Source organism: Neopelma chrysocephalum, unplaced genomic scaffold (assembly GCF_003984885.1).
Source record: "Neopelma chrysocephalum unplaced genomic scaffold, ASM398488v2 Primary Assembly neopelma1_96671, whole genome shotgun sequence".
Classification (NCBI taxonomy): Eukaryota; Metazoa; Chordata; class Aves; order Passeriformes; family Pipridae; genus Neopelma; species Neopelma chrysocephalum.
The window spans coordinates 1,167,089-1,183,653 of NW_020925316.1; the positions used below are offsets into that span (position 1 = coordinate 1,167,089).

General features: G+C 39.5%; 1 protein-coding gene across 1 annotated transcript in view; it reads right to left on the reverse strand.

Annotated features, from left to right (window-relative positions):
- Window positions 1-16,565, reverse strand: part of SVEP1 (sushi, von Willebrand factor type A, EGF and pentraxin domain containing 1) — a 121,716-nt gene that overhangs the window by 79,318 nt on the left and 25,833 nt on the right. The window contains exon 4 of the mRNA XM_027709012.1: window positions 235-393. Within this exon, the coding sequence (XP_027564813.1) occupies window positions 235-393 (159 nt within the window). The remainder of the gene's footprint in view (window positions 1-234; window positions 394-16,565) is intronic.

A 16,565-nucleotide genomic window follows, 5' to 3' on the forward strand; every position in this document is an offset into this window, starting at 1 on the left:
TTAAACAACCACAACAGAGTTATGATACCAGCCAGAATGCAATAGGCTACTGAAGGAAAACAATCTTTTAAAATTTCTAACTCAAACTGTGGCTTGGTATTGTTGCTGTTTTGGAATGACACAGGAAATTTGCAATTTGACATGTCCTTCACAGTGCAAAACCACATAATAAAATTGTCCCAGCACTGCACTGTGCATTCCAGGACTATTCTGTTCCTGAATGGCAACACCTACCTTCACAGGTTTGTCCTACAGCACGATATCCCTCCTGGCATGTACAATCCTCAATGGAGGTACTTCCTGGTGGAGAAGTATGATTCTCATCGGGACATGAGATGCAAGTACCAATTCCACCTGGTGAACCTTCAGGCTTGTATGTTCCTGGTGGACAAGCTTTGAGCAAAAGAAAGCATGGTATAAAGGATCTCAGGATATTAACCTTTCAACTACATATTTTTCAGGTGTGTTGCTTTACAGTTTTACATTACTTTTTTCCCACCTCATACATCTAGTGTCACTTAGGATAGAAGCATTCTCCACTTAAAGTAGTGCAGAGTTCTTAAAAGGTGTGATCTAATGCCTACCAGACTTGGTGGACTTCTCTACAGTGACTGTCTGGGGACTGATATTAAGTCCAGAAACTCAAGTCTCAGAAAACACACCAGATTTTCACTGACAAAACCTGGGCAGACCTCATGAAGACATTCTTGATTTAGAAGTGTAAGAAATTAGTTCAGACTAAATCCTTGCCACTCAAGACTACACAGAAGTGTAATGCATACAGATGGGTAGTAATGAGCTAACATAAGCCAGCAAAACTTCCCTGCCTTTGATTTACACATTATGATTATATATGATCTATATCCTACATGTGCTAAAATGTATGAGGCACAAACAACGAAGCAATTAATCAAAGCAACTGCTTCCTGAAGCTTTTGCACTCATTTATGTTGCATTTCATATTTTTAATTTTGTGCACCAACACACACAAGCCTTAAAAAAATTCAGGAGATGTCTTCAAAGGCAGGGATTTGGTGAAATAGGATCTTTTTGCTTTCTGCCTTTAATTCTACTCTTCGGGAAATAACCACAATTATTTTAATCTATTTCACAAGGATGATGTGTGAAATAGGGGAGTGACTAATCAACAGGTGCTGCTAAAGTGAAGTTTTGATTGATAAGATTATCACTTGAAACAGAACTCAAGGACACTTGTGTTGAAAAACATAACTCCTAATGAAAAGTTCAGAAAATATTCTGAGAAAGCTACATAACATTAACACTGAAACCCAGCCAAAAAAGCTCTCACTCCATTAATTTCACTGTCAACAAAATGGCCACAATTTCTCTTGCAGCCTGCAAGTCAGGATGTCATATTCTCCCCTCAGTACAATCAGTTTGTATCTTTTAATGTAGCTCTGAATGGTATAAAGAATCCCCCAAATGCCTTCCTCCTTACATAATGAGGTGTGCCCTGCTTCTGGACCTACTCTCTCCTATTGAGCTATATTTCCTGGAGTTTGGAGATTCTGTCAGCACTAGTCTCTTCTTTGGTAGATATTAGACCAGCTCTATCTGTTTTGCAAGTTAGGTGCTAAGATACTCTGACTCTGTCATGAGAGAATTCATTTTTATAAGCCAAATTTTATGGAATATACCTCAAAAAAATCTGCCCATATGAACAGCTGGCACCCTTTTCAGAAGAAGCATGATTCTTTTCCAAAGAAAATACTTTTATTCACTTTTCAGAAAACTTTGCAGATTTATTTTCAAAAAAGCAACTGAGTGGCTTACTGTTAAGAGGCAATTTTGTGTGCTGTAAGTGGAATTCACAAATTTGTATTTTAAACACAGTTTGAAGAAGTCAATGAAAATGCCTATGCAGTAAAGGATATAAATACAAAACAAAGTATATAAGGAAGGAAATAGGGAAGAAAAATCCTATCAAATTTATCTGGGAATTTTTCGTTTTGTTTTGGGACTTTCAGAAAAGCATTTGGAAAAAAAATCCCTTTCCTATAATTCACCTGCTCTTCCCATGCAAGACATTCCTCTTGGTCTGTTACTGCTTCTTTCATCTCTTCTGTGCAGAAAGTCCCACCTTGGACATTACATCTCTCTGAAATATTCTTTCATGCTTCAGATGATCACCTCCAAAATGGCAAAGTATCAGAGGTATTACTCTGAAATCTCTGAAACACTTCCATATGGCACTTCGTGGAAGTCTCTGGGCATCCTTTTTAAAACTGTATGCAGCACAAAGTGATGAAGTGCATCCAGAAGGATACAGGAAAGAGTGAAAATTAAGCATCACAGGGGACCTGCTGTATGACAAAGCTGCCCTCCATATGCCAGTTGAAGTAAATTAGCCTCTTCTGTTCCTTGTGTGGCATATAAACTAAGTGTTTCATTCCAAAAAAAACCCCACCACAAACCAACAAACCCCCAACCTAACTTCTCTCTTTCTTGCAACCTCAGCTTAGATAAAGAAGCAGCAGCAATTTTCTGCTTCTGTTTTGAGAACTCTGGTATGAAAACAATCACCCATTTTCTGATGTGAGCATTTTTAACAATAAAACCAGTAATTTGCTTAGGGCTTTGAATCAGTCTGTCTTTGAAGAAAATTATTAATTCTGAAATCACACAATTTGCTCTTTCCACTGAAGCAGCAGGAGGTAAATAACACTGTTAACGTGGTTATTAATGTCTCTACTGAGAAAAACATGTTTTCCCAAATGTCTTGATTCTTTTTGAATGCTTCAAATGCTTATCACTGCCTTTACAGGAAGTTGAGCTATATCCTATCTCAGCTTTTTATGTAGAATTTTCTTCAAGTCTGAGTCCCTGAACTGCTCGTTGATCCCACATATCCCCTAGATGTATTCAACTACAAAACTCCACACGAGTTACATTCAGAATTTTCACAAGATAACAAACACTAGGTTACAGAGCTATTTCCAAGTGTGTGAGATTACACAGTCTATCCCGTTATGCCAAAGAGATGGTTTAAGAATGGAGCATAAGCACGCTGTGAATTTCCATCACAGTCACAAAGGTTAGCCTGGCCAGAGTTCATGTTAAAACCATCCAAAATCAGTTGTGGATGAGCAGAGATTCAGCCATCTGCTCTGAACTGTCCATACTTGACCCAGCTAGACTGCAGACCCATCCTCTCCTGCTCCAGACAGCAATACAGCATGGCCCAAGTCTACATACAGTGATGCATTCCAAGCTAAGCAAGAGCTTGAGGGGCAAGGACATCTGAGGAGCATGTGTGGCTCAGTCCGTGACTGATCATACAGGTATCTCTCTGGGCTTTCCTCCAAGAATCAAGCAGTGTCAAATTTTTGTTGCATTCTAGTCCACCAGTATGCACCCACCAACTCTACACAGTCAAAAACTGACCATATTCTCCAGTGTTAATCTGTAAAAATAAACTTTTTTTCAAGGTTTGATTCCCCTTTCCAACAACGTCATGGTACAAGAAGCCTCGAAACAGTGTGTGAATGAACCCCAGCGTAAACAAGCACCAATCTGGCGCTCTCAAGAGTGACAAAAAAGGCAGGAATTTAAAAAATGGGGAAAAAAATTTAATAGTATTAGCTTTAAACAGAAAGGAAACTTATGTGCTTATCTCCATACATGATTTGCTCAACAAAAGATTTAACTACTTTCTATATCTGAACCATGTTGTTCTTTGCCCAGAGGCAAGCGGAGGGGTAAGGAAATTCTTTTTGTTCAATATAATTCTCCGCTTGAGAATAGTGAATGCTGACTTACACCAGAGGGTTACTTCCTCATTACAGGATATCTGGAAGCAGGGATTAGTGTGCTAACTCAAACAAGCACAAGGCCCAAACTCTCCAAAAGTACAAAGCGCACATTGAAGTTGTCACCAACAACAATCTGCTTTCATAAAATGGTAGATAATCAACAATTCACATGCAGATTCTATTATCTGTGGTAATGACAGTGCAATAACCTTCTGACCAGAAATGATAATGAAATAATATATGCTTACTTCAGCATGCCTCCTGCATTTTCCTCCTCGGTTACATTCTCCTAGGTATACAACTAACTGAAAAACTCTAAGAAAATCCAACATGTCTCTTCTGGTTTTGAACATTAACAAGCTTCATGACACCTTAGGCCACCAATGGAACACACTTCCTTACCTATGTTTAAGTTGCACATAGAAAAGAAATCACTAGAAAGGAAATACGACATGGGTTTGCCAGAAAACAAAGACCCATAGGCAGACATAAAAATATTTCAGTCAACTAACTGTATTGACAGCATAACTATATGTCAAGATGTTGCTTCAAGGTGAACAATGAACACGGAATGTTAGGGAAGTCCACTAAAAAATTAAAAGACAGACTTATAAATTCAGTAGGAATCCTGCTCTGCCTGCCTACAATAAGGAAACATCTGACATTTTAATCTTCACACATGAAGAATTTAACATTGCAAAAGTGACAACATAAACCAAGGTATATTTCAGAGATTCACCAAACAATTATTACCTAGTCTGGCTTTTTTAAAACTGCAAATACTAAAACTGGTGGCAAAGTTAAGCCAAGCAGTATTGAACCCCCATGATAGCATAAAGACTCCAGTCTGGATTTAAATAGTTGGAGATCATGTGTCAAAGGATTCTACTCTGTGATACAGGATACAATTCTTCCTCTGAAGGTACAAGTACAGATTTTAGGATAAACAATTCTGCCTTAAAAATGTAAGACTTTTAAAATCCTGGGAGAGCAGGCAAACTCAATTTCCTCTCCAACTACACTAGTGCACTAAGTCACTGAAATGAAATTATTCTTCAATTATCCCGGTGTTAAGAGAGAGGAGAGTCAAACTCCATGTATTTCAAAGATTAATTTGAGGGATTTTGTATTTTCTTCAATGCATAATTTCTCCCACTAACTACATTTACTAAGTAATCCCTGACACGAGCCGTTTTTTCCACACTTTATGCTAATGAAGGATCCGATTAAGAGTTTATCTTTTGCGGGATACAGCAGGAATCAGCTAGGCAATATTCTGCTCTCTCGCGCAGCAACCTGAGCTCTATTCATACACAGCTACTCTGATGACTGTAGTCTGTAATTCTCATTTTTTCCCAATAAGTGCAAAGCCTAAATGAAATGACACCTTGATGCAAATCATAAATAATCTTTATAATTCAGCCTCCAAACTTCTGAGGAAAGAAAGCCTAGTTTTCCACTTAATCAAACTGGTTTTATGCTATGGTAATTACTTTTATGACACTGATTACATGCATACATATTCAACAGATCTATCCCAGAATCAGAGTATTCCATGGACACCTGTTCTTAGTTCATTTGCTGTTGTTCACAAAAAATGACGCAACTCATACGTTACAGAATTTCTAAGCAATGAGCACTGGATGTTTATATTCAATTATTTCCCTGTTTCCTTAGTTTTTGTTACTGGACATAAAGAGACAGGAGATTTTTGGTTGTGTAAATCTTTGACCTGACTTATACTGCCTTGTATTTTTATTCATTTATTGGAAGTTATGTGGAAGATCCACAACCAAAACCTCAGACTAACTCACATTTATGTTCTTGGAGGAGAATTGTAGTCTGAAGCTGTGGGGTCTGTACCCCACTGCCTTACTTCATCTAAGAATCTTATGCCTTGGCAACAGCAAAAAAAAAAAACAAACAAAAAACATAACCAAAACCCCCAACTCCCAAAAAAAACTCCCAAAAAAACCCCCAACCCCCTGAAAATTAGAAAATATGTCATCCTGACATGTGTGTGAAACAAGTGCTCTGGTAGCTGTATCTGCCATTAGTCATGTTTTACATTTGCCACAATGAATATATGCTTTACAAGAATAAGGCATGCTATCACGGGCAAAACAGAGATCCCTGTTCCACACCATGCAGCCACAGACTTTCACACCTGCTGCTGCAGAAGATGAGTCTGGCATGTCCTCTAGTACTAGCATGCAGTACTGCTCAAACTTCCCTCCTGTCTCCAAAAACCATCCTGCTGCTGCTGCATCGTTCATTTGTGTACGGCCTCTGCAAGGGAGGAAGATGAATAACACGGGATGCATACTGACAGAAGCCATGATTGCATGATAGCCCCCAGTCCTCTGCCATCTCCATGTATTTCACAGGGATATCTCTTGGCTGTTGCTGTAACTATTTTACAACCCACCCCTGGCTTAGGCTAGCAGAAAAATAGGCCTCTGAAATATATCTTACTGGACCTACACATGAAGACGTTTAAGTCTGCTTCTCAAAGACTTTCTGCACGCTGGGTCTCTATCCTAGACACCACCTCCAGAAACTACAGCTATTGCTGTCACATTTCATTATCTGGGAAGGTGGTTTTTCTTAAGATCTTCTGTATGGTAGGTTTGTCAGGTTGGCCACATTCTGCTCATGAAATGCCTTTAGGAAGCTAAGGAGAAAGAAATCTAAACCTTTGGCAGATACTGTAATTCACCATTCTGCAGTTTGCAACATGTACAATGCTATAAAAAAACCCCAAAACAACAAGGCAGGAGCATGCTACGATTACAAAAAATACGCAAGGAAGTGGCTTTAGTTGAACATTTGACATGTGTGACTTGTACAAAGATTGTGAAGGAAAATGAGTAGCTTGTATTTACGTGTACAGATCAGGGAAAGATTTCTTCTAAGTCTCAGCATGTTCTCCAACTCTTTAATATCTCCTGTTATCCCCAGCATGTGCTCTGCATTAATTTCAGGCAGCATTGAACCTGCTCACCCATCTGTTCTTTGTCAGTATTCCTTAAGCATCCTTCTCACAGCAACATGATTAGCAATTTTACAAGTTAGATGTCGTCTCTGTTCCCACTAGATGTATTTTGATCCATCTCTTTATTAGATTTACAAATTTCCTCTCAACCAGACACAGCAGGCTGAAACAACTGAGAAGTTTAGGTACTTCTATACATGATATATAGGGAGGGGTTCATTCAAACCCTTTAATTGAGTTTACAGACATTCAAACTGCAATATTCCAATACCAAGTAGAATTTGCAATGACACTACCTCTAGATCTTTAAGCACTTTAAACAGTCATAACAAACTTTCAGAGGAAAAAAATTACTCCTGATAAAAAGAGAGGACCCCATGGGTCCTCTCCCATGGGGCAGAAGAATTGTAAAGTTGCCTGGAAGGAGATGCAGTCCCTTGGGTGAACATCCTGTCCCAGTACCGCAAGCATCCGCAATGTGGAGAACAATCTGCCTGCTTGAAGAATGGTAAGCCCAAGAGCTACCACTGCTTGTAAAAGTTAGGAAGCCTAAATGGACATTCTCCACAGGGAGGTCCAGCTGTGAGCCACAACTGTGCTGAGCATCCCTGGGTAGGCCTGGGGCCAGCACATTCAGAAAGGATTACTGCAAAGCAATGATTCTGACTGCAAAATATCCTCTTCGGTCACAGCAGTACTGAGAATTTATAGAAAATCCATTTATGCCCAATTATAAGACTCTTTTTTAAAAAGCAGACCATCTATTACACGTTAGAAGCATGGTGAGTGCCTTAAACAGATACTTGAACCACACATGCACTGTAAGGACACACAGCTTTTAGATGTATTTTAAATGTTTTACAATGATAGAAACAAAGACTACTATATATGTGTTTACAGAAGGTACCATCTCTTTTTGTTTCAAAGCATGTGGCTTACTCAAGAATAGAAAAAGAAAATCCTGATTCCATGCATGGTATTGTAACTTTAGAAGAAGTCTACCTATGTTTCATTCAAGCTACGTGTTCACAAGACAGATTTAGACAACTTGTGCAATATATATATATATACAGAAATGGCATTCATGTATTGAAATGAAGCTCTTTTGTTTTAAGTCTTAGTGGCATTTTAGACAGTTCACAGGTTTGCTGTTTGCACAGACATAAAATCCAGCCTTGGTGATACACTTGGTGGGGATACCCAAAGCAAACATATACATGCCTATCAGCTGAGGGTATCAGCTCATGCCAGCATATTTGATTTTTAGAGCTTGAATACTGATTTCTGTCCTCATATTACTCAGTATTTCTAAAAGTCCTAAACAAATTTCAAAAACACAAAAAGGTCTTTCTGGGAAATAAATTCAATTAACTGTGTAAAGTTTGCCATGCAAATAGAGATTATTTAAGAATTTACTTATGTGCAAATGAAGGTTTTGTGTTTAAAACTTCCCATACAATTAGACTCTTACTTAAAAGGGAAAATAAATTCTGAAAATGCTTTGCTCAGAGCAGCACTACTATACAGTAGGCTCCTCTGGGCATGGTGTTTATCATGATCACAGGCACACATTCCTCAGCAAACCCTGATCACTGCTGATATGATAGCACATGCTACTCTAAATACTACTATTCTAAGAGCTCTGTGTAGCTTCCTGCTATTTAGGAAATACTGGTTCTTGAACAACTCCTAATGTGCTACACCCAGAGGAACCTGGACAGAAGTGAGAATCTACTCCACTGCCCGTGACTCTTGGGACATGCTGAAATCACAACACAGCCAGCAATTGCTCAGCATAGCCCACACTTTCTTCCAGAAGCAGGGAGCAAGAGGCTCGTGTTACAGCTAAATCTACACATCACCTTCTCCTGGGATTCCTCAATTTAAACAAAATAAGGGACTGGGGTTTAGAATTCGGCAAAGCATGCACCTGAAGCTTCACAGCACTGGGAGGTTTATGCAGTGAAGAATGTGCCTGGTGGTTCAAGATTCATTTCCACTGTGTTCACCAATTCAGCAACTTGAATAGTTTTGTGTTCAGTGATTCTTGGGACTTAATGTAACTAAAAATTACTCTCTGATCAAACTGAATAACCAAACTGGCTTTCCTGAGAGCAGCAAGTTGTGGGAGGAATCCTGGAGTAGTTGACAGGTTCCATATCCTCAGATTTTCCTCTTCTCATTCAGGCAAAAATCGTGAATTTTCTCTCTGGCAAAATATGAATAGAGCCCTGTATGTTCCTGAATCCTTTTACTAGTTTAATGTGAAATGCTCCCTTTCTGCTGTTGCCTCCAACACCCAATCCTCGCAGCTGCTGGTTCATATGATCATGGAGATAAAAACCCCCAACAAACCCGATACCTATTTCTGCCTCTTTTCTCTGCAGATCAGAGCAGTTCCCATTGCTCAATCACAGATGAGCAAGTAAAAGTTATTATAAACAGGAAAATGAAGCCATTTCTGCCAGACCCTTAATAAACTGTCACTACTGCATTAGGTGCCAAACTTGGCCTCTTCTACACATCCCTTATTTTTATCATCAAATATACTTTTCAACAACAGTGATTATATGTCTATTAAGTAACATTTCTGAGCACTGAAGATATAACACATGACTGTGCAGATGGAGAACATATGTCACTATTTCCATGTTTATTTACTTAGCAGCCCAGGGTAGGAAACATAGCTTTTGGTTAACTTAAGACGGCTGAAGCACATGCAATGGCTCAGGCCCATAGCCAGGCAATAAAAAGTGGTGGGTTTGCCAATTATTTTTTTAGATATTGTGAAACTAGCCCAGCTATCCCTGCGTAGAGTTCAGCAAACTGTTGTAATCTTGATGTTATAGTTTCTGCTTAATTCTTGGAATCACTGCTGATACCCATGATTTACTGTGAAAAATGCCATAAATCCCATTCTCCATTCCTCAAGCAAAACTCTTATGGAAATTGACGGGATCCTCTGAATTATTTTAATATTATCTAAATATGTAGATCAAGAAAAGGTCTTGTTTGTGGAACGCAAGAGCACTGAGATAACTAAACCATTATGCTCACTATTAACTGCTCAAGAAACATTTGGAAAAGTGACTGCTTCTCACTTCATTTTCCCCATTTTGCCTTGCCCTCCCCTCTCATTTCTTTGCAAGATACAAAGGAAGTCCTTAAGAACATATCTGACTCTTTCTAAAGCAATGTGTGCTGCAAGGAAAAGGGTCACCTCAGATCTGAATTGAAGAAATGGTTTTTGAGTACTAAGTCTTGTGACTGCCAACAAAGTGAACTTCACCACTGCAAAAACTATACTAAAAACGATGAAAGATAAAAAAGATTATGTTGCAGTATCTCAACCGAACACACACCCTGAGACCTTAGTCTTCAGATCTCAGACTTCAGACCACAGAAGCTTCCTTCTGTGAAGAACTTTCATTAAAACATTTCTGAACAATACTTTTGCATCCCCCACTAGACAGCCAAAAAACTGGTTTTCATCCCCTAGCCACTCTGCAAAGACCTCATTTTCTGCAATGCAGGAGTTCTCCCATAAAGAAGGAATCCCTGGGTAGCAAGTCATGTGTTTCTAAGGCCCCTTCTTGCTGTCAGTACTGACCAAATGTGCTAAAGTAGCAACTTGTAACATCCAAGGTCTTTACTGAGGGGCAGCTGTTTAAATTAGAATGAAATACCCCACTGCTGTGGTCAGAAAGGGGGCAGGAAAACAGCAGAGTGAGATTGTCTCAAGAACTGTCAGGTGCTCAACCTCTCTGCACACCTAAGTGAAACTGTGCTGTGTGTCCCACTTCTCCATCCTCTTCTCAGCTTCAAAGGTAATTTTTCCACCTTTAAGAGGCAGAATCACTTGTTCTCTTTCTAAAGGGCAGCAATATTCTTTGCATGTTTTGGGAGATAAAAGGTCTGCCACACTTCTGGTCCCACCCTCTCCTTTAATTGCATGCCCTTTTTCTAAGCTCTTTTGTCATAAATAAGACCATCTACATCTGCAGAGATGGAGAATAAGAAGGAGGGAACACTCTTAACTGCAATCTGAAGCAAAAAAGAAAAACAAAGGTAAGCAGCAATAATTATTAAATCACTGCTTAATAGACCCAAGACTTAACCCAAAGTGATTATTAAACCACAGATTTTTAGCTAGAAAAATCTATTTCTAAACAGCACTTGATTCCAATTAGTTAGTTATCACAAGATAATTAATGCTGTCTAAAAGTATCCCAGTTTTTCATGAGTTGGAGCCAAGTTCTTGGCTAGTTGCTTGTACTTTTGCAGACTGTGAACCAGTGAGGGATGCAAGTGACAGATTATAAACTCTCTGATGTAGGAATGTATGAGGCACTGCACTTTCTATTTCAATGTAGGAGGCCTCCCAAAAACTACTTTAAAAGTAATAAGAATAAATCAATCTCTAACATCATTGGGAGTGAAATTTAAGATGTTACAGACAGCTTTTGGGAGCATCACATTCATAGACCTTGAACTTACTACTTTTAGTTGTTGTCTGTGCTTCATCCTTGAAGCAAACACCAGACGAGTAACAGCTGTAATCTATCACCTCCATCTGTTACAGGGGAGGGATAGATGAAAAGAAACAAGGGAACAAGACAGCAATAAGGAGCTTCTCACACGCTCTCAGGGTGCAAAGTTGCCTTCTTGACTGTGACAGAGTGGAAAATTCCAGGCAGCACCTGAAGAAATGCTGGTGAAGGTGAAGCGCTATCAAGAGATTGAAGACAACAGAATCCTGGAGGCTGGCAGAGCCTTAGACCTCATTTGTCAGCTGGAATTGAGGGCCAGGCAAACTGCATTTTGGGGGCCACAGTGTAGCTTAATACTGCTTCTAGGCCAAACTCCTCTGGCACCTACCCTAGGAGAGCCATTATCATGGATAAGCTTTGGGCCTCTTGCTACAAGAAAGACACTGAAGAGTTAGAGTGTGTCTAAAGGGTAATGAAGATGGAAAAGGCTCTGGAGCACAAGTGTTACGAGGAGCATCTGAGAGAGCTTGGGGGTGCTTAGCCTAGAGAAAAGGAGGCTTGGAAGGAACCTTATCACTCTCTACAGCTACTTGAAAGGAAGCTGTAGTGAAGTGGGGGTTGGTCTCTTCTCCTAAGTAGCAAGTGAGAGGGCAAAAGGAAAAGGCCTGAAGTTGCACCAGGGGAGGTTTAGGTTGGATATTATGAAAATTTTTTCACCAAAAGGAATAGGCTGCCCAGGCAAGTGGTGGAGTCATCAAACCCAGAGGTATTTAAAAGATATGTAGACATGGTACTTAGGGAAATGGTTTAGTGGTGGACTCAGCAGCGCTATGTTAATTGTCAGAATCGATTATCTTAATGGTCTTATCCGACCTAAATGGTTTTATGATTTTATGAGTATTGAAAAGGAGCATCACTGCTAAGTAGCGAAAAGGTAGGAAAGAAGGTAAACCTCAGCTATTGGTACATTAAAGAGATACTGTCACAGAGTGCCTCAGCGTCTGAGGCTGGTATGGTCCTTCTCAGTCCAATTTTTTGTGATCACGTTACTTTTGTTCTCACGGGTTTGGACTGTGGACACAAGGTGGGCTACTGGTCCACCTAAAAAGCTATACATGAATACAGCCTGGCTACTGTCATTGCTGAAATCAAGTCACTAATGGAGACCAAGTGCCCTTGCCTTTGTGTATTCCTATGCCATGACCTAACCTGCACCTCTGCGCTGCCACTGTGACAGTTCTTTGAAGTGTTTTTGGCTAATCAGCAAGAATATGAGTGCTCACAGAAGTATTATGTTTTAAATGGTGTTGCATTTCATAAGGCATTGCATTTTGAATTTCCATTCAGAAATAATAGAAGAAAAAAATATATGTTTTACTCCTGTACAATTCACAGTGATATAAAAACTCAAGTGAAGAGATTTGCAAGTGACAGCATATTTTGATACTCACAAAGTTGAGGCAAAGGCTTAGACTGTAAAAAGAGGGAAACTAAACATTTGCATTTCATGTGATATTCTTTGCCAAGCTTACAACAGCAATAGGGCTAAAGGACTGGAGTATATTCAGGTACACATACTAATGTCTCTATGAGACAGACAATAATAGAAGTCTAAAAGAAACACCAGCTTCACTAGCTTTTCTGTTGTATAACCATGAGGCTTGTCATGCATTCCTTATGTTCTGTGTGGACACCATGACTTCTCAGAATAAGGCTACTCAGCCCCCCACTCTCCTCCTTGTATTTAGAAAAACTCAGTCCTATGAACTGAGTTACCTGAGTGACTTTTGAAGCACTTCATACTCCTGCAAGAAGACTGCTCTTCATACCTGCTGTCTTGAAACTCATGGTACCGCTGTGTCACAGAGGTAAAACAGATCCAGAAGATATAAACAGTTATCTGCTGCATTCAAAATTACTAGAGCTCCTCCACACTGGACTGGACCAGAACACTTGTATTTCCTGTCTCTATCTTGATACAGTTTTAAATACTTATGTGTACTTTCAAGTGAAGAGTTTTTTTCAGGGGAATACAGTACCAGCAGGGAATACAGTAGGAGAATGTAGCAAGCACTTTTCTGCCATAAAACTAAAAACTGGAGCTGAAGTGAAGACTGACAATAGTCATAGAAATGTTATACTCTTAACTAATCTGTGAAGCTCTAACCAAAAAACAGGCTGGAATTAATGGCAATAGCCTGTGGAAAAAGACATGCAGCATTAGCAGCCACAATGTAGAAAAGTTCTTGTATTTTATCTTCTGGCAATTTTGTTTGAGAAACAAACTATATGCCACAAGGACATGGAAACTTTGCATGGGTATTTACTAGCATTTACAAGAGAACACTCTTTCTTTGAACTTTTTGGGGCAAAACTCGACTTTTTTTTTAGCTATCCTCAGAATGTTTCTTTTGATGCCATGGAAAAAAACAACCCCACAGATTTTTGTAATGGTCGGGGGAAGGAGCCAGATCTTAGGTTGTTACAATGGGTGCAGCTCTGTGTAGAACCAGTCACACAGATGGAGATTTTTGCTATTCCTCTATGCTTTACATTGCTAAAAACCTGCAATTAAGTGCTTAACTTTATTGGGTTTTGTTTCAAATATATCAGGTCCAAATTATATCTAAATGACACGACTAAAATAGACTAGATGTTTAACTATGTTATACACACTTCAAAAATTTAATGTTTCTCAATGCCCCACCCACCCCAAGGTCCATTAATTCTTCCTGCTCTTGTTGACTAAAATACTTCCTTTTCAATAAATTTCAGACTAGGGAGAAAAAAATCAACTTCTCAAACCGTATTGGAAGCATGAGTTGCTGTTCTGGCTTTGTTTTGCATGGTAACAAATTAAACCCTAGGGTTTTGGCCTGAAGAGGTTCCCATTTATGTGCACAGTCCTGATTCTCTTTTCATCAAAACATGAACAGAATCAGGAGAAACCAATTTCCTGTTTGATGAAACTGATCTGTGCTGCTGCCTTCTCATTCCCAAGGGACCAGACCACACTCTGCTATGCAATTAGTATTGTTTCTGGGTGAGAATTTTTTAGAGTGATAGAAGAAAAGAAGGCTGCTTACAAGACAGTCAACCAAACTGCTCCATTCCGGCTGTTGAGTACTTGGCAGATATATTAAGCTTATAACAGTATATCTGCAACTCACATGACCTAATTCTGCTCTAAGTTTAGTAAGCTTTTGACCCGTTTTCATCAAGGTGTTTTTTCCAACATACTCTTCTTGCTGCCCACTGCCTTTGCTCAAGTGGTACCAGAAACTGAAGTACTTCTGAACTCCTGTGGCTGAAGAAACAGAGGATGTGCACAGCAGGAGGGAGTGAGGAGCACAGCTGCAGAAGACAGAGAGGGGTTCCTCCCTGAAGTGAAGCAACCTGAGGAACCTGCCAGACAGTTTTCCACAGAGCGCCCAGAGAAGTCCGTGGGACAGGGCTGCACAGAAGAGGCAACAGAAAAGCCATCTCAACCCTTCTCATTACTGTGTTTTATTTTCTTATGATGGTGGTAGCCAAGTGGACAGAAGGTAGTGGAAGGACCGCCTCTATTGCCTTTTGGGTACATATCCCTTGAAAGGCTTTGCTTAGGTCAAAATCTGCAAACAAATCTCTTATTTAACTACAGGTTTTGACCCAACGAACTTTGTGCACCTTTGCTTCTATATTTTCTTCTCCCTCTCAGTGAAATCATGAAAAATAACAGATGACCACCTCTGAACATTCGCAAATGGTGCAAATTGCGTTTTATACAAAATACTTCTTTCATATTGGGAGAAACGTAGACGATTTGGTTTAAAATGTTGAAAGGAACAGAACTCATTCTTACAGAGAAAGTGCTCTGCAAATACTCACTGGCCTGGATAGAGTGAATTTCACAGCATAAGTCCAGACAAGGATTTAAAACAAAATGAAAATATTCCTACACTCCATGTTAAATTCAAAACTGATTCTGAGAGTTAAGAGTCAAATTTGTCTAAGTGACAAAGACACTGTGTATAATCCATCAAAATTCAAATGCAGAGACACAGGGGATGCCTGATTTTATCACATTAAGAGCATTATGCTCCAGTCTAGTTAAATGAATCAACTTTGACATGACTTTGGGAGCAACTTTATAAGCTAGAAATCCTGATATCTATTCACAACCTCACATGTACAAGCACTAAGATTAAACATCACAAGTTAATTGTAGATTAAGTTACACCCTGGCGATGACATAAATAGTTACAGGTAAAGCTTTGGAGCCTTAGAGAGCCACTATGGACAAAACAGTTAATTAAAACAAGTTCTAAGTTTCTTAACCTCTCTCTTCACTTCAAAAATTAACACTCTTTGCTATATACTGCTATATTATTTTGTCTTCAATGCACTCTTTCAAGATTTTTTTTTTTCACTAAGACAAGAGCTACTTAAAAGCTCACAGGATGCTAAGATGTCTGCTTTTAATTTGTGAGAGAGCACAAATTCAGGAACAATACCTGTACACACATGTCTATGAAAACATCCTGGCTATGTGTTTCTGACAAGGTAGAGAAGGCAAGGGATCCACAGAGGTAAAAAAAGAATGTTGCAGTAGAAAACTTTTCATTAAGGGATTCAATGGACAACTATTCCAATAAGTGCCTGATATGATGCAAGTCCCAATCCTGAAACAGATTTTCAAATCTGCAAGACCATCAAAGGCTTATCAAAGGCCCTTGATCACAGAGTCACAGAATATGCTGAGTTGGAAGGGACCCACAAGGATCATCGAGTCCAACTCTTAACCCCTGCACAGGACAATCCCCAAGAGTCACACCATGTGCCTGAGAATACCATCCAAATGCTTCTTGAACTCTGTCAGGCTTGGTGCTGTGACCACTTCCCTGGGGAGCCTGTTCCAGTGCTCAATCGCGCTGTACATGAAGAACCTTTTTCTTATATCCTACCTGAACCTTCTGTGACACAACTTCAGGCCATTCCCTTGGGTCCTTGGGTTAAAATGGTTTGAGCTTAAACTGTTTAAAAATCAGTGATAACTGGCTGAGGAACATTTCAAGCAGTTAAAGAAGGCATGTTCAGCATAAACTTTGTAAACTGTATCAGCTCTCCCATGACTGCACAGCTGAAAATGTTTTCAAACCATGTAAAATCTGAATGAAGGTAAGAGAACCTGCTTTTTATCCTGTCAGGAGTCTCAGGGAAAAGCCCAGGCTTAACAGTAAGGGTTTTACAAGCATTTGACCAAAGGCTAAACCTAGCTGGTGCTGTATTTACACTTAGAGCTTTCTTCATTAGGACGACTGCATG